Genomic DNA, 20,210 nt, shown 5'->3' with positions numbered 1-20,210 from the left:
AAATCAAAGACTCTGAGTATAGACTTCATAGTCATCGACGTGGGGTCGGCCTATAATGCTTTAATCGGCAGAGCTACCCTTAATCGACTCGGAGCGGTGGTATCGACGCCCCACCTCTGCATGAAATTCCCGACCTCAGCGGGGATAGCAACGGTGAGGGGAGACTAGAAGCTGGCAAGGAAGTGCTATAATGAAAGCCTAAACCTGAGAGGAAAAGGCAAAGAAGCTCACACAATAGAGCTCGGTGGAGCAAGGATTAAAGAAGAGCTGCGACCCCAGCCCGGAGGAAAAACCGAGGAGATTCAGGTCGGCGAAGAGGAAGGAAAAAACACTCACATAGGAGCCAACCTAGGGGAAACCCTAAGATCCCTATGTATGAACCAGACCAGGAAAAAACATCATTCATCACGCCCAAAGCTAACTTTTGCTACGTGGTCATGCCATTTGGATTAAAAAATGCAGGGGCCACATATCAAAGGCTGATGAATAAGGTGTTTGCCCCTCACTTAGGGAGCTTAATGGAATTGTACGTCGACGATATGCTGGTAAAGACCAAGAAAGAAGTCGACCTCTTGTCCGACCTTTCACAAGTCTTTGACACCATAAGGTTGCACGGGATGAGACTAAATCCTGCAAAGTGCACCTTCGCGGTGGAGGTAGGAAAATTTCTAGGATTCATGCTAACACAAAGAGGGATTGAAGCCAATCCCGACAAGTGTAGAGCTATCTTAGAAATGAAAAGCCCGACTTGTTTGAGGGAGGTCCAACAGCTGAGTGGCCGACTAGCAGCTCTCTCCAGATTTTTGGCGGGATCAGCACTAAGATCCCTTCCACTGTTCTCCCTGTTGAGAAAGGGACACCAGTTTGAATGGACTCCCGAATGCAAGGAGGCATTCCAGGAGTTCAAAAAGTTTTTGAGCCAACCTCCTATTTTGACCCGACCTGTAGCCGGAAAGGACCTCGTCCTATACCTATCCGTGGCAGACAAGACTGTCTCAGCAGCCTTGATAAGAGAAGACAAGGACGGTCAACACCCAATCTACTTCATCAGTAAAGTTCTACAGGGCCCTGAGCTAAGGTATCACAAATTAGAAAAGTTTGCCTACTCCTTAGTAACAGCCTCTCGAAGGCTACGGCCTTACTTCCAAACTCACACAATAAGAGTCCGCACGAACCAACCCATGAAGCAAATCCTCCAAAAGACGGATGTGGCAGGAAGAATGGTTCAATGGGCAATAGAGCTCTCCGAGTTCGACTTGAAGTACGAAACTCGGACGGCGATTAAAGCTCAGTGCCTCGCCGACTTCATTGCAGAATATGCAGGGGATCAAGAGGATAAACCAACTACATGGGAACTCTACGTAGATGGATCCTCCAATAAAACAGGAAGCGGCGCAGGCATAATATTGGTAGATGAAAGGGGAACCCAGATAGAAGTTTCCCTCAAGTTCGAATTCCCAGCTTCAAATAATCAGGCAGAATACGAAGCCTTGATCGCAGGATTGATCCTTAGTAGCAATAAGGTACCTCCTCAATTAATAAAGATCCCTTTCATTTTAAATATCTCTTTTAAATTTCCTTTTTATTCCCCTTCTACGAAACGCGCCGATTTAAGCTCGACAAAACGTGAAAATCCCATGAACCGACCTAGATGGTCGTCTGGATAAAACGACGAGGTACAAGTCGGCGTAAAGAGGCTATGAAAGTCGATCATGATAAACTCGGGAGCCGTCCGACTCGTAAGTCGGAATGCGAAACCGAGTAAAATTAAAATGAATCGCAAAAGTAGCCTAAGTCACGAAAAACTCAATAAAACAAAATTGAGTGCTAGGAATAACAAAAAGAGATAGGAAAAAACTAAGAAAAAGTTGTAAGGCTGCCTTAAGGATCAAAGAGATTCAGAAAAGCAGGCAAGCCCCAAAGAAAAGGTTTTTTCCAGAAAAGATCAAAGAGTCAAAAGAACCACGAACAGAAAAGCATGCGCGCATAAGGTAACCCAAAACCCTTATCCAAAAAGGGCATTTATTTAAAACGCTAAATTAAACCCTTATTTAAAAAGGGCATCATAAATTGTTTTGTTTACGGCCTTAAAAGGCCAAAAATTGTTCAAACATCAACAAATAAATATAAAGAGTTTAAAAATGGGGGGTCCACAGGCCGGACCCCCAATAGCCAATTCACTTCTTTGCAAGAGGAGTAGGAGGATCACCACCACCAGGACCAGGAGTTGGAGAGAAAGTCGGAGGAGCAGCAGAAGAACTCGGAGCGTCCTTAGAGCGAGGAGGGGACTCTATGATCCTCTGCCCCCGAGTCTTCAAATCAGACTCGGACTCCACCACGGGGACAGGAGGATCCACGATGGCACCATCAATGACGACCTTATCAGGGTCCAAAGGAGAAAGGTCCAAGTCAGGAGCAATAACTCCGACCTGCTCCTTGAAAACCCTCCAGGCCTCATCAGCACCATCCGCAATAGAGTCCTCCAACTCGGTATAGGCCTTCCAAGGTAGTGCCGAACAGAAACATCATCCATACTCATACGAGCATGAGGATAGATGTTCTTTCGGACGAACGCAAGAGCGTCCACCTCACCAGAAGCGCCAGACTCTATGGTCTTACGCTTCTTCGGCTCTGGTTCAGGAATAGGTCGGACAGAAGGGGGTGGCAGAGAGGAAGCAAAGGAAGAAATTACAATAGGCTGGGAAGGAGTCCCAACGTTCCGAGGAGGAGGAGAAGGAGAGACAATCGCCCTAGCACCACCAGATCTGGCACGAGACTTTGCCTTGGCTTCCTGAACCCTCTGGAAAGACTCTTGAGCGTTTTTCTTTGCCATCTCTGCAAAAACAAATTGGTCGCTAAAAGTCAGACAAGTCGGTAAAAGAAATTGCAAGTCGGAAATAAGTGAGAAACGCAAAAAAGCTACCTAGTTGTGACTGGACAAAGGCCGGCGACCCCTGGAGAAATTTTTTAGTATCCAAGTATGGGGCCCTCCCCCACACTTCTCGGAGAAACCCCACAATGGCCGCCTCCACCTCATCCAGGTCGTCAAGGCCATATTTTTCACAAGGGGAGGCTTCCAACCAGTATAAAGGAAATCGGGGGGAAGAATTGTCATCCAGGAAAAAGGGGTGGTGACCCTCTACTGCTTGAACTTTGAAAAAATAGTTTTTGAAATCGTGAAAGGATTCGTCAAAAAGGGTAAAAAGCCTCCGACCTTGTATGGCCTGGAAGGACACCCACTGTTGCTTATTATTTAACCCACTGAAGGGCTTGGTCATGTGGAAGAGATAGAAGAAAATCCTCAGAGAAGTCGGGAACTCTAAAGCCTGGCTGATAAATTGGTAAATTTTCAAAAAACCCCAAGAGTTGGTGTGAAGCTGGGTGGGAGCAACCCGGCAATGACGTAACACAGACATTTCAAACTCTGAAAATGGAAGAAAAACGCCCAAACGGGTGACCATACTCTCATACATAAAAAAGAAATGAGGGGCCGCCTCGTCGGCCTTCCCGAAGCAAACCCGGTCTTCTGGACCCGGGACTACCAACTCGTACTTCGGCTCATCCTCTTCAGACGTACAAATTCTATGATGAGTACGAAGGTGGGTGATAAACTCGGTATCGACCGAAGGCTCCTCCCCTAGAACCGTGACATCGACCCACTGAGAAAGAACATCTACGGAAGCCATTTTCTTTTCTTAAAAAGGGTGACAAGAAACCTACAAAAAGAAAAGGAAAATCAACACACGGTCTCTAAAGGGAGGGAGTACGGAACTAAAGCCTACAAACCAGCCTACCTACAAAATAAAGGCACGAAAATAGAAAGCATGTTACAGAAAGGGAAAAAAAAGCTAACCTTTAAGTCTGAAATCAAGACTGCAAGAAGTAAAAGCCTTCGAAATGCAAGAATGCAGCACGAACAAATGCAAGGGAAATTTGAAAGATTGCAGAAACGAAACAACGAAAGAGAGGGAAAGTATTTATAAAGACGTTAGGGGCATAATGGTAAAACTGGCGCTATGGCGCTAGAATCATATCTTAACCTCCCTAAGATATGGGAACGGTTAAACACCTAAAAAGGTGGCACTACTTCAGCGGTGGTTATTGGTTCACCACTATAAATACACTGACACCATTCAGGTATCAGCAAGTTCCAATATACTCTCTAACCTGCTCACACTCTTGCTAACTTAGGCATTGGAGTGTCTTTGCAGGTACCACCCCCCATTCTGTCTCACGTACAAGTCGGACGGAGGAACACCGAGTACCAGGTCCACTCGACAGCCACCTCTTTTACACGTTTGGGCCAACCAACCCCATCCGACCCATTAATCTCCGGTTACCCACCGTAACAAATACATATGTGATTTAATTTATTTTCAAGATGTATATTTTAATATATATTTTATATTAGTGACTAATTTTGGTGGCTAATTCTAATATACACTTAGTACATCCAATATTATAAGGAAAATTCTATGGTAGCATGGGAAGTGGTGACTAAGAGTGACCAAGAGTTGACTAGCTTATAGAAAAAAGACATGTGGTAATTTAATGAGTTGATGACGAATTTAGGATGCTCCAGCTCTCTGGAGGTCTACTGTGCTCTATATGCTCTAGCACTACCAAATGTCAAACTTGTGATATGTGAAAATTTTTTTAAAATGTTTTAGAAGAGATTCAAACCCTTGCCCTCATGGATATAAGGAAAGTGATCATATCACTGTACTAGAATGCTTCTTATTATTATATAGACAAATTATAATATATATAACAATATTTTATTTTATTTATATTCAATTTATTTTAATTTTAAAGTCACTCATTTTAAAATTAATTATATTTTATTTAACTATAAATTTTATTAAATATATACAAATTAAAAAAATAAACAAAAAAAATTTATTAATCACAATTTATTTTTTTTATGATTATATGATATCTATTAATATTATTTTTTCAATGAATACTTGTAATATATAATAATAGATAAAGGCTCACATACAGTTGTCTTCATATGAAGTTAATAGTTGAAAAATTTTAGATGATATTTAAACTCATGCAAATTATTGCGCTCCACACCAGTCTAATGGACGTCAGAACCGCACCGGTGTAAGACTACTAGGTCACTCGGTTATTGGTTCAATTGGTGAGTTACTGGTCGAACCGATTAACTCGGTATAATTAAATAATTATATAAAATTTAATTATTTTTTTATTATAAGTACTTTTATTTTGTTTTTATAAAAATAATTATCATTTTTAAATTTTAATACTTTATTAATTAGTTTATATTTATTGTATTATTATATTATTATAGGTGAAAACTCACATACAGTTATTTTCATGTGAAGTTGATATTTAAGAATCGTTAGATGATTTAACAAGTTTGACTAAATATCATTTAAAATTTTTCAACTATTAACTTCTTATAAAGACAACTGCATGTGAGCATTTACCTATTATTATATACTACAAGTAATTTATCTCTATAATAATAAAAAGCATTCTAGCATAGTGGTATGGTTACCTTTCTTGTATCCAATTGGACAAAAGTTTGAATGTTCTAAATATGTCTTCAACTCATTGTATCACCACATATTCTCTTCTTATAGGCTAGTCCACTCTTAGCCGCAATTGATAAGTATACAACAAAATTCATATTCATTTAAATTAACAGATAAATCCTCAAACCCACAAAGAAAGGAATAAAAGATGAAGAAGAGTAGAAGACAGAGATTTAAGCGATCGATTTGCAGTTTTGCACCATGAAAACATACTTTATTAAATGGAATGAGGCATATAGATTCACATTATTATACAAAGACAGTGAAATAACAAATAAAGAATGAATAAAATAACAAGAAATTGTGAAGGTGAGAATCAGAAATCAATATCGCACTTGGTGGGCGTAAAGACGGTGAAAGCATTGGTGCCATTGATGAATGGAACCTTGAGATCACACTTGACTCTGGGCTTGTAGGTGCCAGAAATGAGATCCCCAAGCCTGAACCTGATATGAAAGTAGAGCTTGACGTAGATGTCAAAACTCCTACGGTTCTTATCATCAGTGATCTGCGTGTACTGGCTATAATCGAGGAAAATCAATTGTTGACCTGAGAAAACACCGCTCATAGGGTTGGTTCCCTTCTTGTCTTGCCTGAAGGAGTTCATGAAAGTGATGACGTTGGCGGAGGCGAAGTCGGTGTCCTCGTAGAAGGCTTTGGCCAGCACTTGATCGTAGTAGATGCCGAGTTTCTTGTTGGGGTTGTGGGCGGTGAAGTTGAGCACCATGTTGTAGCGGAGTTGGGTGGTGTTGGTGTTGTAATCGAATTGCGTTATTTCTGCGTCGTTGACGTAGAACTTGAATATGCGAGGCTGAACCACCAGGTAGAATATGACTCCTGCTATCACGACCAGCACGATGAGCGCAAGAAGAATCTTCCAGAAGACGCTGAATAGGCAGCAGAAGCAGCTTCTTCTGCTTCGGTCAGGGCGGTAGCGCCGAGGCGGCTCAGCCGGTGGAATGGCTGGTCCGTAGTAGGCTCCGTTCAAGTTTGGTTGCTTATTATCAGCCATGCTTAATTAATTAAGAGATAGAAATTAAATAGAAATGAACAAGTGTGATTGAATGAATGTTAGAAGCACGATGAGGTAGATAGATGAGAATAATAATGAGTATATATAGTAGAATTGTAGAAGGGATTAACGCGGTTGTGTATCAATGGAATGGATCAAGAGTGGATTGAATTGACTGGGTGCATGTTTCGATGTAGCATCGTTGAATTGAATGACTTTTCTCAATATCTTCTTCTATCTCTCCCGAAATCGCCACGAACCAACTCTAGAAGAAAATTTCACGCCAGGTGAATGAATTGAATGAGTTATATTAAAAACATCTTTTTATAAATATTTTTTATTTAAAAGTGGAACTTATTTATTTAGTTATATTAACTCGGACTGTTGTTTTGGTGCAGCTCGCAGTTTAATTAACACAGGTTGGCATGGTGCCTAATCGAAGAAGAAAGTAAACAGAGGCGATTAGCGGTCGATATGATCCTAATTATTATCGAAGCTTGAATGCATAATTAGGCCTTCAATTCCAGAGACTCGTTCACGTAAAACTTGAATATGCGCGGTTGAACAACCACCCAGAATACAAAGCCTGCGATCACAGCGAGAATGATGAGCACAAGTAGAAGCTTCCAGATGACGCTGAAGAGGCAGCAGCAGCTGCTTCTTCTTCGTTCCGCCGGGGGGATGGCGGGGCCATAGTAGGCTCCGTTCAAGTCTGTTGGTTGCTTATTTTCAGCCATGCTTATCTTGAAGCTTCAAGTTTAGATTTTTTGTGTTGTGAAAGAAAATTAACTAAAGAAGAGATTGATGATTTGAGTTTGTATTGACTTTGAGTGGTGACTTCATTCTCTCTCTGCGGCCCCAAACAACGAAGGCGGCAAGTAATTATTTTCAACATTGGTGGCTACCCCTTGCATTGGGAAATTGCAGTATTCTGGGCTTGCAGACAAAACTGATTTCAGTACTTGGGCCTACTGAAGCTCAAAGTCTGTGTTAGCCAGGCCCGTATTTAACCATTGTACAAGCCAGATTTCATAATTTCAACATGATTTTAAAAGACACAAGAGAATTGGCCCTTTTTTTAAAAAAAATTAGTTAATATGTGTTTTAAGGATATATGATAAGTTTATCATTAATAAAAATTTTTAAATATTTTTATTTTAATTCATGTGTTTAGTACTTTAGTGTGTCCTCCTGATGGTAGATTGTATCTCAATTGTTTAGGTAACCTTAGACTATTAATTAGTTTGGTTAATAAATATGGTACTATTATAAATTCTCATTAACAAGTCGCAAATTTAGATAGATTCAAATGACACATCTTCTGGGAAAGTTTTCACGTATTACAGGCCACTTTACTGGCATAGCGCTATATCAGTGTGCAAAGCTATTCAGATATACATTAAAGAATTTAAACGTTGTAGATTTTGTGTTAAGTTGTTGATGTAAACTCTAATAGAAATGGTGCAGGGTGCTCCTTTAACCGGTGGAACCCATAACCTTGGCAGATCATTTTTTTTTTTTTGGACGTGCTTGGCAGATCAATTTAATGACATGTTGTGTGTCCTTGCATTGGATATTGTCATTTTGGTAAGCCAATGCTAAAGCGGACCTGACAATTGTATCCAATACAAAAATTGGGCTATGCATTTTTGTTGGATTTTGTGGGCTTCGTAATGTGTAAGAAAAAATTTGTTTCGAAAGAATTAAAAAGTTTGGGTATTGATCTTTAAAAAAAAAAAAGAGTCGCTAGGCCTTGGGAGAGGTAACAAGACTATTTAGAATCAAATAATTTTTAACCAACTTGGGTTGGTCGAGTGGTTAGCTCACTCGTCTGCTTAAGCAAATGTCGGGTTGGGGGATACTGTTTGGGTAAACAAAAAAAAAAGAATCATAATTTTTCATTTGCCAGGAACATGCAAAATTAAGCTTAAAAGTGTTAAAGTGAAAATTTTAAAATTTCGAGTGCATAATATTGGTTGAAAAGGAATAATTGATGATCCACTTATTTTCATAGTTCCAATTTTTAATTTAAATTCCAAACATAAAAAATTGTAATTTTTTTAACAGGCGGGTTTCGGTAAAAATTTGAAATTACTTCAATTATGCTGTTACGTGGGTAACTTGAAACTGGTGGATTGGGCTTGGAGAATAGGCCCGAGCGTCAAAAAGGAGGTGGACTTCGACTTGCCTCACGTCTGAGAGCCGCCGTCCGACTAGTGCTTGTGAGAGAATGGGATGTGGTACCTGTAAAGACACTTCGATGCCTAAGTCAGCAAGGGGTTTAAGCAGGTTTAGAGAGTATTGGAACTTAGAGATACCTGAGGGGTGTTAGTGTATTTATAGTGGTGAACCAATAACCATCGTTGGAGTAGTTCCACCTTTTAAGGTGGATAACCGTCTCTTTATCTTAGGGTAGTTGGGATATGGCTCTTGGAAGTGGGTTGAGAGATTTTAGAGGCAGTTACTTATTTGAATAAGTGCTATTTGCCAGCTATCCTTCAAGTCCGACTTCTTAGGGAAGGAGTCTGTGTTGGATCTGACCTCTTTCGAGGAGGTCGGTGGGAAGCGAAAGCCAATCTTTGAATTGGACCTTTTAGTGTGTTTGGGCCTGAACCATAGTGTTAGGGCAGGGTATGAACAGCGCCCCTACTCGAGTCTGATCTCTTTTGTTTATGAGTTGGATTCGAGTATATGAATTCGGGTGCGTAGCCGACGTGAATTTGAAACCGACGTGATTTTAAAACCGACATGATTTTCGATTTTCTCAACCGTCGCGTCTAATCAAACGTCGCGTCCGTTGGGGGTTTTCGTATTTATACGTGGAGAGCAGTTACATTGGTAACGGTGCGTTTCTTTAATGATCGCATCAGTTTACCTTTATGCCCCTAACATGTTTATAAATACTTTTTCCTCTCTTTTCTCTGTTTCCTTTCGTCTTCTGAAAATTTCTTACCTGCAATCCTTACTTTTTCAAGGAAAAAGCTTTTTTGCATTCCTTCTTGGAGTTCTACATTGTTGTTGCCTCTGCTTTCTTCTGCTTTTATCAACAAAGGTTAGCCTTTTCTCCTCCTTTTTCTACCATTTACGTTGATATTTTGCTTTGTGCGTTTAGAGGAGGTTTGCCTGCCTCTTGTGGTTTCTTGGTTTCTTAGCGAATACGTTGGTCTAGCAGTTCTGTTTTCTAGCTCTTTTAGAGAGGTTGTCTCGACTTTTAGAGGCTCTGTTGTTTGATCCTTTCCATTTTTTTCTTTGTAGGTTTTTGTCGCTTTTTCATCCACTTCCTTTTATTGGAAAAGATGTCTTCTTCCGTTTCTGAGTGGGTAGATGATACTGTTCTTGGGGAGGAATCCTTAGTGGATACCGATTACATCACCGACCTTCGCACTCATCACAGGATTTGTGGTTCTAATGAAGACGAGCCCAAGTATGAGTCGATAACCCCGGGTCCTGAAGACTGGGTTTGTTTTGGGATAATTTCTGGTTCTGATCCCCATTTTTTCTTTATGTACGACTGCTTTTTTAACCGCCTGGGGGTTCTTCTGCCTTTTTCAGATTTTGAGATAAGTGTGTTGCACCACTGCCAAGTTGCTCCCACCCAACTTCACCCCAATTCTTGGGGTTTTATGAGAATTTTCCGATCTCTTTGAAGATCTTTTTCTATCTTTTTTATATGACCAAGCCCTTTAGTGGGCAAAATAATAAGTAACAGTTGATTTCTTTCCGAGCCAATCAAGGTCGGAAAATTTTTTCTGTATTTGACGATTCTTTCTACGATTTCAAAAGTTTCTTTTTCAAAGTCCAAGTTGTAGAGGGACACCATCCTTTTTTTCTTGATGAAGACTCCAACTCCCGATTTCCTCTCTATTGGTTCGAGGCCTCTCCTGTAGAGAAATATGGCCTGGAGGATTTGGATGAGATAGAAGAGGCTGTCGTGGAATTTTTCCGAGATGCTTGGGGGAGAGCCCCCAATTTGGATACGAAAAAGTTTCTCTTAGGCTCTCCAAATTTCGAGCAGACCCAGAAAGTTCAGGATGCCAAGAGAAGGTCTCAGGCTCGAGCTGACGCTGCGAGGGCCGCTGGCGCTCCTCTTCCTCCTCCTCCTCCTCCTCCTCCTCCTCCTCCTCCTCGTGATCTGGGGACCTCCTCTCATCCCATTATGGTAACTTCTGCCTCTGCTTCTTCTCTTCCTTCCCCCATCCCCCCAGTCCGACTCTGGGGACCTCCTCTCATCCCATTATGGTAACTTCTGCCTCTGCTTCTTCTCTTCCTTCCCCCATCCCCCCAGTCCGACCTTCTCCCGAACTCGAGAAAAAGAAGCGTAAGACTTCGGCGTCTGGCTCTTCTCTTTCTGGGGAAGCTGATTTTAATGGTCTCAAATTCGTTCGGAATCATATCTTCCCCCATACTCACATTAGTATGGATGATGCTTCCGTTCGAAACCATCTTCAAATTTTAGTTCAGGGGAGTGTTCGGGCTGCTGGGGTATGTACAAAACTTCTTGATATCTTGGACCAAACACCCATTAGCTCTTTGGCCTCTACCTGAAAGGTTGAGGAGTTGGAGGGGAGGATTGGCCTCTATCAAGAGGAAGAGAAGAAGCTCGAGGGGGAAGTTACCTGGTTGAAGGAGGAGAGGTCCCGACTTCAGGAGAGGGAGAAGAAGTTGATGGCCCAGTGTGTCATGGCAGAGGGCCTGAAGGAGAAGGCGGAGCAGAATTACGTCAGGGTCTTCTCCAAAAATATTGATCTCCAACGGGAGCTGGAAAAAGGTCGGGAGGCCTATCAGGGTTTGGAGGACTCCGTGGCTGAGAGCTCGGAGGAGGCCTGGGAGATTTTTAAGGAGCAGGTTGGAGTTATTGCTCCTGACCTGGACCTTTCTCCTTTGGATCCTAATAAGATTGTTATAAACGAAGCTATCGTTTCTCCTCCCCGACCTGAGACGGACTCCGAGCTGAAGACTCGGGGACAAAAGCTGGTTGAGTCTCCTCTTCGCGAGGAACAACAGGAGGGGACTCTCCCGACGTCTTCAGAACTTCCAACTCCCGTTGCTGTCGAGGCTGCTCCGACCTCTTCTGCTGCCGATCCGAACTCCCTTCCAGTTGGTGACTCTAATCCTTTCTCTTAGATGATTTCAGCTATTTGGGGCCTGGCTTGTGGGCCCCTATTTGAACAATTTATCTATTTTTTGTTGTGGTTTGTTGTTGCCTCTTCTGGCCTTTTCGCCGTTAACAAAAAATTTGCATTATTTTAATTTGCCCCTTTTTTTGGAAAATGGCTTAAGATATATTTGGTGTGTGCATGCTCTTTGTGATTTTCTTTTGTTAGGTTTTTTAGAAAAAAACCCCTTTGATCTTTTTGTTCTGGAAAAAACTTTTTATCTTGGCAGGTTTTGCTTTGTCTAAGTTGCTTGATTTTCAAAGACTTGAGACAGCTCCTGCCTTTGACTTTTGATGGATTTTTCTATCTCTTTTTGTATTCCTTTTGTGTTCAATTTTTTGCTTATTGAACTTGTTTCGTAACTTAGGTTATTCTTGCGATGCATTTCTTTTTGCTCGGATCCGCCGACTAGGTAGTCGTTCTAGGGTCTTAGGATTCCGAGTTATCATGATCGTCCGTGGAACCTCTTTACACCGGCTTGTACCTCGTCGTTTTATTCTGCCGACCGCGTAGGTCGTTCACGGAATTTTTTCGTTTTTTTGAACTTAAGTTAGCGCGTTTCATAAAATAATGATAATAACTAATGGAATTTACAATGAGATGTTATAAAAAGATCTTTATTTATTGATGGAGGTACATTTTGCTGCTATGGGCTTTAAAGTTATTACCCCTTAGTCTCCACTTGATGCCTGGTTAAAACCCCCTTCAGGAAAATTCTTTTTTGGGACAAAACCATGAAGTTGGGAAAAAGAGTACACCAGGGAGTGGAGTTCGCTTTTAACTATAATACCTTTTCATGTTACAAGTATGCCACGACCTAGGTAGCTCGGTACCGCTCAAGTCGGTTACCTTGTAGTATCCCTTTCCTAAGACTTCACTTATTTTGTATGGTCCTTTCCAATTGGTAGCCAGCTTTCCTTCTCCCGACTTGTTGACCCCAATGTCGTTTCTGATCAAGACCAAGTCTTCTAGGACAAAGCTTCTTCGAATGACTTTCTTATTATATCTATTTGTCATCCTTTGTTTCAACACTGCTTCCCTTATCTGGGCTTGTTCTTGGACTTCAAGGAGTAACTCTAGCTCTTCTTTGTGCCCTTGTATGTTGCCAACCTCGTCGTAGATATATATTTAAGGATAATTCACACGAACAACATAAATTGCTTCTAATATTACATCAATGTTTTACATCTAAAAAGCTTATATGCATGTCTCATTTTGGTATATAACTATGTAAATCGAAGCAAACAAATTTAATTTACACTCATTCTGTGATGTGCAGTGATAAATCTAAGTAATTTATTTTGATTTACCAATAAAGTGTACGGTGATATAATTCGAAACTAGCTACTTCGATTTACAGCCAAAATAGATTATTGCTAATTGATTCTATTTACTATGACGTTTAGCCAATTTCATGAATCGAATTTATCTAATTTGACTTGGCCTGGAATATTGGGTGTTCAATAGAATGGGACTCACAATGATTAAAAAATATAAATTACAAAAATTCTTTTGTTTTTATAATCTAATAATATATTTTAAGTCTGCATGTTTAAATATTGCTAGCTAATTAATAATAAATTAAAAAATAATAATTTTACTTTTTAGTATTTCTCAATGTTTGTGAATTATTAAAAGACAAAAAAATAATTTGATTTAATTAATGAGTACTCATTGAACTTTTGTAATTAATGAGTACTCATTAAATCTTTTTAAAATAACGACTATTTATATATAATATACTTCATCAAAAGATTTAAGAATAAAAATTTAGACTGGCTTTTAATTTTTTTTATCTTTTTAATAGTTCATATACATTGAAGCATACTAGTAGGTAACTAAAATTTATTATTTCTTTATTATTAGTTAGCTAGCAACATTTAAAAGTGTGGAGTTAAAATCTATTATCGAATTATTAAACTAAAAGAACTTATTTAACTTATATTAAAGAAAAAATAAATGATGATAAAAAGACAAAGAAGAGGGGTCAACAGAGAGGTAGAGGGAGGAGAGAGGTGGATGGAGAAAAAGGGGATGATAGAGAGGTGGACAAAAAATGGGAGAAAGGTTAAAATTAATTTTGGGTATGTTAAAAACTAGTTGTAGCATATAAATCAGTTTAGACTACTTTAGTGAATTAAAACAGGTTTTATTTTTATGAACTAGTTTAAACTGATACATTACATGATAAACTTATTTAAAACTAATTTCTATGTAAAAAAGCAGTTTAGTTCAGTTTTTAAACCATTTAACATGGTTTGTGCAGTTTCAGTTCAGTTTAAAAAAAACTGAACCATCAACACCCCGTTATTCAGGCCAAATAAAAAATAATGCAAATCACCAAAAGATTAAATTCATTGCATTACTATGGTTCACAACACCAGAAAAGACTAACCACATCACCAAATGTTACAAACACTTGAAGCTAAAATTTAATGTTAAACCCGTCAATAACAACTGATTCGATTCATTAACAACACTGCTCTCAATCCTGATTTACTATACACATCAAATTTTCAATAAATACATCTCAGACATCTGTTGCATCATTAGGAACTAATATTACCATCTAAATTGACAACTATAACAACACATTATGTTAAAAGGCATATTTTTACTAATGTTTTCCTTCTCCAAAAAACACTCTCATAACTCTTACTATAAAGTAGTTGACCCATTTTTTCCTTCAAAATCAAATATTTAAACCACAGCATATATTACCAACTATGTCACATTTAGAGATTAAAGCATAATTTCAAACACTAATACGAATGTATCTGCTTATCCAAATCTACACCGTTGCGTTGAACCCAATCATCCTTACTCCTCACATTTCACTGGCACGTTCCCTCTACAACACCGCTGCAGGACCCCATCCTTTCTGAATAAATTAGAATCATTACAACAATTAGCACAATTGGATATATTTAATGTGTCGTACACGTTTTTTCTCATTCCACCAGCCTAACAACATCTATTGCTTCAAATGCGACCCACTTAGTGGCACTGAGTATTTATCCCACCAACTTTGTCTGTCCAGCACTGCACTCGCTATGCCAAAAATCGTTCAATACCAAGCTACATCGACCCAATGAACCCATTCAATCGACATGAACACAGAAGTAGAAGACCCCAAAAGCCACCACGTCGGTAACACCCCCTCTTTGTAAGTTTGTCTACTATTGCTCCAACAATCATATTCTTTAGAAAACACGATTTTTTTTTATTAAGGCATTGGGTAGGGTCACCGAAGACCGACCAAACCCGAAAACAAACCCAAAAAATAACTACGATTTAAAAAAAAAAAACACTTACAGCAGCTACACTCCCTCCTAGTGGAACCTACCTCTCCAATCCTGATGCACATAATCTTACGGCACTCCTTGATTAAATCCAATGTCCTACCATATGCAAACCTTGCTGCTTCAATAGCGGAGGGAGATGACGACGCAAGGAGTCAGCCACTGAAGAGAAGGTCGCCGGGGAGATGAGTCCGCTGCTAGAATATCTTCAAATCGGCTCTTTTTCTTGGGAAGATGCCAGAACTCAGCATAGCAATTACGCTTCTCAACATTGCGTTCCTTTGAGGAACATCTCAGGGGACACCAAAATTACACCTTTCTCTTCAGACACTTTTTTAACCTTCAAATCTTCCATAACGATTGACAATGTCATATACCCAATACAGTACAAATCTGATTAGTTATTACTCTTTTATTTCATTTTTTTTTTCAAACCCATCGTACAGTTTGGACTATAAATTCTCAACCATTAATCAAAAGAAGAAAATTATTCCAAAAAAAAAGCCCATATAAACAAAGCCCATTAGTCAAAAGCTACCAAGTTTATACTAACTCAGCTACCTCACCAAATAAGTTGTATTTGAGAATTACTTTTAGCCGTCTTTTGAGTATCCTTTTATAGTTTTTTTTGTCATTACACAATATTAAACAATAAATTTTTAATTGATTACCTAACTGTACTTGTCATACCAATATATCAGTAAAGCCATTAAAATACATGAAAATTTTCCTATCTTCTGGTGAACAAAAAAAAATTGCAACTTTTTGTAACTTTAAAGATCTGAATGAGCTCAATTAAAATGCAGTAAATTAAACCATAATCCAACTAAGTCATTTAGATACCAATTTTATAACATGTCGTATTCCCATTCATTATAGGCTTCATCTTAGCCTCCCAAAGCGGAGTAAGATCAGATATGGTCACGTGAAAAACAAAGAAAGAAGTTGCTACGACTATGAGACATGAGACGTTTAGTCAATTCTACTAGGGTAACACAGAGAGCATGCATGTGATTGATTATTGCGTCTTGTTAGACAGATAAAAGCAAAGAAAATGAGAGAATATAATATTACATTAATAAGGCCTAATGTATACGGGTTGGGGAGCTGAATTGAGATAATTGATTGCTTGATGAGGTGAGTATAACATGGCTCTATCCTATCACATCACTTGCACATGCCCTATTACAGACTAGTGTTGACAATAAAAGAAGGTTCCTTTAATCTGCCTAACTCCATGACGGTGCTTGCATGTGTTCTGTTGGGTTGTCCACACCAAACTTTTCTTTCGCTACACTATATAAATATTACATTATTAACATTTTTACATTATACACATATACATGAACATGAACATGAGGGGCATGCATCCATTTTTATATAAGCAAGCATGACGTGAGGAAAAGCTTCTTTCTAGTTTCTACCTATCACCGCATTATTATTAGGCAAGTTATTTGAGTGTGACTACAATAAGGACCACGCACTACTATTCGCCACCACCACCATGCCCTTATGCGCAAGAAATGGAGAATTAAACAGAATTAAAATAATAAAAACGTAATATTTTATAATAAATATTTAAATATATACTAAATAATACTAATTAATCATAATTATACCTTAACATGTTCGAACTATTTAAAAAAAATTCACCATGATAATTTCTACAAATTAGAGTCAATCCTACAAAAAGACATTTTTTTCTGTCCAATCACTTGTTTGTTCCGTTCCTTTTCTATTTTTTCCTTTTTAAGTGTAGTTAGTAAAACTCTCAATTCGAATAGAAAGAAAATTTCAAAGCACATATGAAATAAGGAATATGTTTGATTTTGATGGTATATACTTTCACCCTAGTTGGCTGGAATTCGCTAGAATCCAGATGATATTATATAAGTGTTAGTTGGACCTTCAATTTTCATACTATAAATAAATAATAAGTATATACTTTTATTATTGATTAAATAATGAAACAGAGGCCACCGAGAAAACAGACAAAAGAATACACGTACATATTCCAATTCATAAACCAACTAACTAACAAAATAATTAAAAGTGAAACTAAATGATAAAAGAAAAAGAAAAAACAAAGTCCAATAAGCCAAATAAACGCGAATCATCATTTGTATACTGTTGAGATCAGAAGATTAAAGCTAAAGCTAACCACTCCACTATCTATAGATGCATTCTTTTATCGAAATGAAAATAAATTTATTACTGTTTTTATATGGTTTAGCTCAATTACCTTTGTTACAAATTGTAATTTTGCTATCTCGTCCCAATAAGTGCAAATATATTATTCTATAGCAAAATGTACAATTCCAAATACCGCAATAGCAAAGGTATATCCACCGTACCAATACGGAAGATATATTTGGAAAACTACGTACAAGAATACGTATAAAAAGAAAAAAAATTATATTTATAAAGCATTAAATATAGTAATATACCAAGCAACGATCATTCTTCTAACGGCGTTGAGTTGAGTCAAACACCGACTGTGCAGCGCTGAACAAGCTGAAACTTAACGGCGCCGCTATCTCCGAGGGCGATGCCGTTACTGCGGGGTCCGAAAGTGATGAAGGCAGGGCAACGGACATAGATGTGGTAATGGCCGGAGACAAAGGCACCGACCTTCCAACGGACCTTGCCGTCAAGTTTAACGACGACGAGAACGTTGCCGTTGTTCTGATCCTGGCTTAGTCCTTGGAAGTTAAACGGAGCCACCGGAACATTGTTGCCGGAGACAAATGGGGACCAGATGTCAACCTCCTTGTGGCCTTGGTACGACGGAGGAATGGAAGTCCGGAGGGTGATCTGTATATAATAATAAAAATAAATACTAATTAGAATATGAAAAAAAGTCAACTAATAACTTTATTAAATTTTAGTCAACATCTAACCAATAAAAAAAAAAATGAGTAATCTCACACGTTAAATGAAATTTCACACTATTAAAAATATTGATTCATGTGTCTGTTGGTACCTGCTGGCTGCGGTAGGAGATGTAGGCGTCGAGGCGGTCGTAGTAGATTCCGATCTTGTCGTTGGGGTTGCGGGAGGAGAGGGTGACCTGGAAGTTGGAGGTGAGGAAGTTGGCGACGGAGGCGTTGAAGGCGTAGACGGTTACGTCTTGGAGGATGAAGGTGGGTTTTGATGGTTGGAGGATGGCCCAAATGATGAGGATTGTTACGAGGATGATGAAGCAGATGATGACTGTCCACCAGAATATTCTCTTGAAGATCTTCTTCTTCTTGCTCTTGTGGTGCCCGCACTCCTTCACCGACATGCTTGCTTCAAGAACAGATCAGAGCTGTGGGAAAGTGATCGATGAGGAAAATGTGCAAGGTTACGTACTCAACAATATATATACTTCATCATTGGAGTTATTTGGCGGAACCTCGCTATAGTTTGTTTGTATTTATTTTTACGGGAATTTGATATTTAAAAATTATTAAATAATTTAATAAATTTAATTAAATTATTATTTAATAATTTTAAGTTTTAAATTTTACATAAACATAGATTGAGTATTTTTAGGATTATTATCGTTAAAACCTGAAAATTCAGGTGCAGTCAATTTTATGTGAAGTTAATAGTTAAAAATTATTAAATAAAAAATTAGTCATCAAATCATCTAATGATTCTCAATTATCAACTTAGCTGAAGTATTATATAGCTTGTTTATGCTAGTTATATAAGTTTGTTTAACAAATAAGGAAAACTTTCTCCACTCAAATTATTAAGCCAATTTAAAGGTGACATCATGAATACTTCACACATGTGCCACCATCGTAATTATTATTTCACGTCTTTTGCCTTATTTAATTTCTAAGTTAATTCATTTAATAAAATGCATCATATGTTATTATAATTTCTTTACTCGAGCAACTAAATACTACAACTATACATCCTCAGTTGAAACCTCCTATATTAACTATTGATACAATGAATCAATCCGATGGTAGGGTGAAATTATTAAATCACAGTAAATTTACTATCATGTTTTCAAATAATCGTAATCTTGCATGTATATTAAATATGATCATTATGATACCGTGTTCTTATTTTTATTTAAATTAAAATTAAAATTCTTCGTTAAATTTACAAAATGACAAATAAAATGAAAAAGAATTGCGATACCCACATACAAGAACTGATGAAAGTATGAAACCCCTCCCCTCCTTTTTTTTTTCAAATTTAGCAATTTACCAAAAAGAAAAATAATAATTTAAGGAAAATTTCATTGCTTGTTAAGTATTTCTTTGTGACCGTTGGATGGCTTAATCAGAAAAGGAAGATCATCGTTCAACGTTTGGGGTCAATGTAGGGCCCACTTAACTGATGAATTAGCTTCAGCCCAGTTGCACCGACCATTCCTTCTGTTTCTTTTTTAATGGTTGGCGATTAAAACTTAAAAGTAAATAACAAATAATGAAGACTAACCACAATTAAAAAAAAAGTCGTTTTTATTATCAATTTCCATTTCTATTGAAGACAATTCTATTCTATTAATATATGTATCCGGTGACGATGCCAAAAAAAAAATGACCTCCTTTTTTTATCCATGCTCCCACAATAACTTCTCCCCCTTCTTTTTTTTTTCTTTTTCTTGAAATGACACTTTTAATTTCGTTTTGTTATTTATTTATTATGATTTTTTTTCTGTTCTTTTTTTTTCATCCAAATAAAATTTTTTTTTCTCTATTTTCTTTTTATTTATTTTTTATTCATCCAAATAACACACAAATAACTTTACTTTTTTTTCTATTTTTTTTATTTTCTTTTCTCTTATTTTTTTGTCTACATTCAAACAAAGTGTAAATATATATATTTTTGTGAGTATCTATATATAAATTTTGTTGAAATTTTATATTTTACATACTTAATTTACTTTTTTAATTTTACATAAAATTTTAATTTTCTCTATCTGAGTATCTCAACAAACAAACAAATTCGATGATCTTTTAAAAATTGGGTGACTTTATTTTGCAAAATTATTTTCTTATTATTCATGTGCAAAAAAAGTCACATCTACGAGACAAACAGAACAGAAATAAAAGTTCCCAAGTCCCAACAATGACATTTTCTTTTATTTATAAGAATAAATTTTGCGACCCATTCGAAAAGGTTGTATCAGCACTTATTATTTTAATTAAAAATTCGAAGTTACTAAAGA

At 37.7% G+C, this 20,210-nt stretch overlaps 2 protein-coding genes across 2 annotated transcripts; both read right to left on the bottom strand.

The window, feature by feature from the left end:
* Positions 5,737-6,791, bottom strand: LOC107621749 (NDR1/HIN1-like protein 10). The gene has a single exon (XM_016323754.2). The coding sequence runs from the start codon at positions 6,574-6,576 to the stop codon at positions 5,881-5,883; it is 696 nt and encodes a 231-aa protein (XP_016179240.1). The 5' UTR covers positions 6,577-6,791; the 3' UTR covers positions 5,737-5,880.
* On the bottom strand, positions 17,232-18,391 carry LOC107624155 (NDR1/HIN1-like protein 1). The gene is made up of 2 exons (XM_016326622.2): positions 18,018-18,391; positions 17,232-17,848 (listed from the first exon to the last, which is right to left on the bottom strand). The coding sequence occupies exons 1-2, from the start codon at positions 18,318-18,320 to the stop codon at positions 17,519-17,521; spliced, it is 633 nt and encodes a 210-aa protein (XP_016182108.1). The 5' UTR covers positions 18,321-18,391; the 3' UTR covers positions 17,232-17,518.

This window comes from Arachis ipaensis, chromosome B10, assembly GCF_000816755.2.
Source record: "Arachis ipaensis cultivar K30076 chromosome B10, Araip1.1, whole genome shotgun sequence".
In the NCBI taxonomy this organism is placed as follows: domain Eukaryota; kingdom Viridiplantae; phylum Streptophyta; class Magnoliopsida; order Fabales; family Fabaceae; genus Arachis; species Arachis ipaensis.
This window is presented reverse-complemented; position numbering and strand designations above follow the sequence as displayed.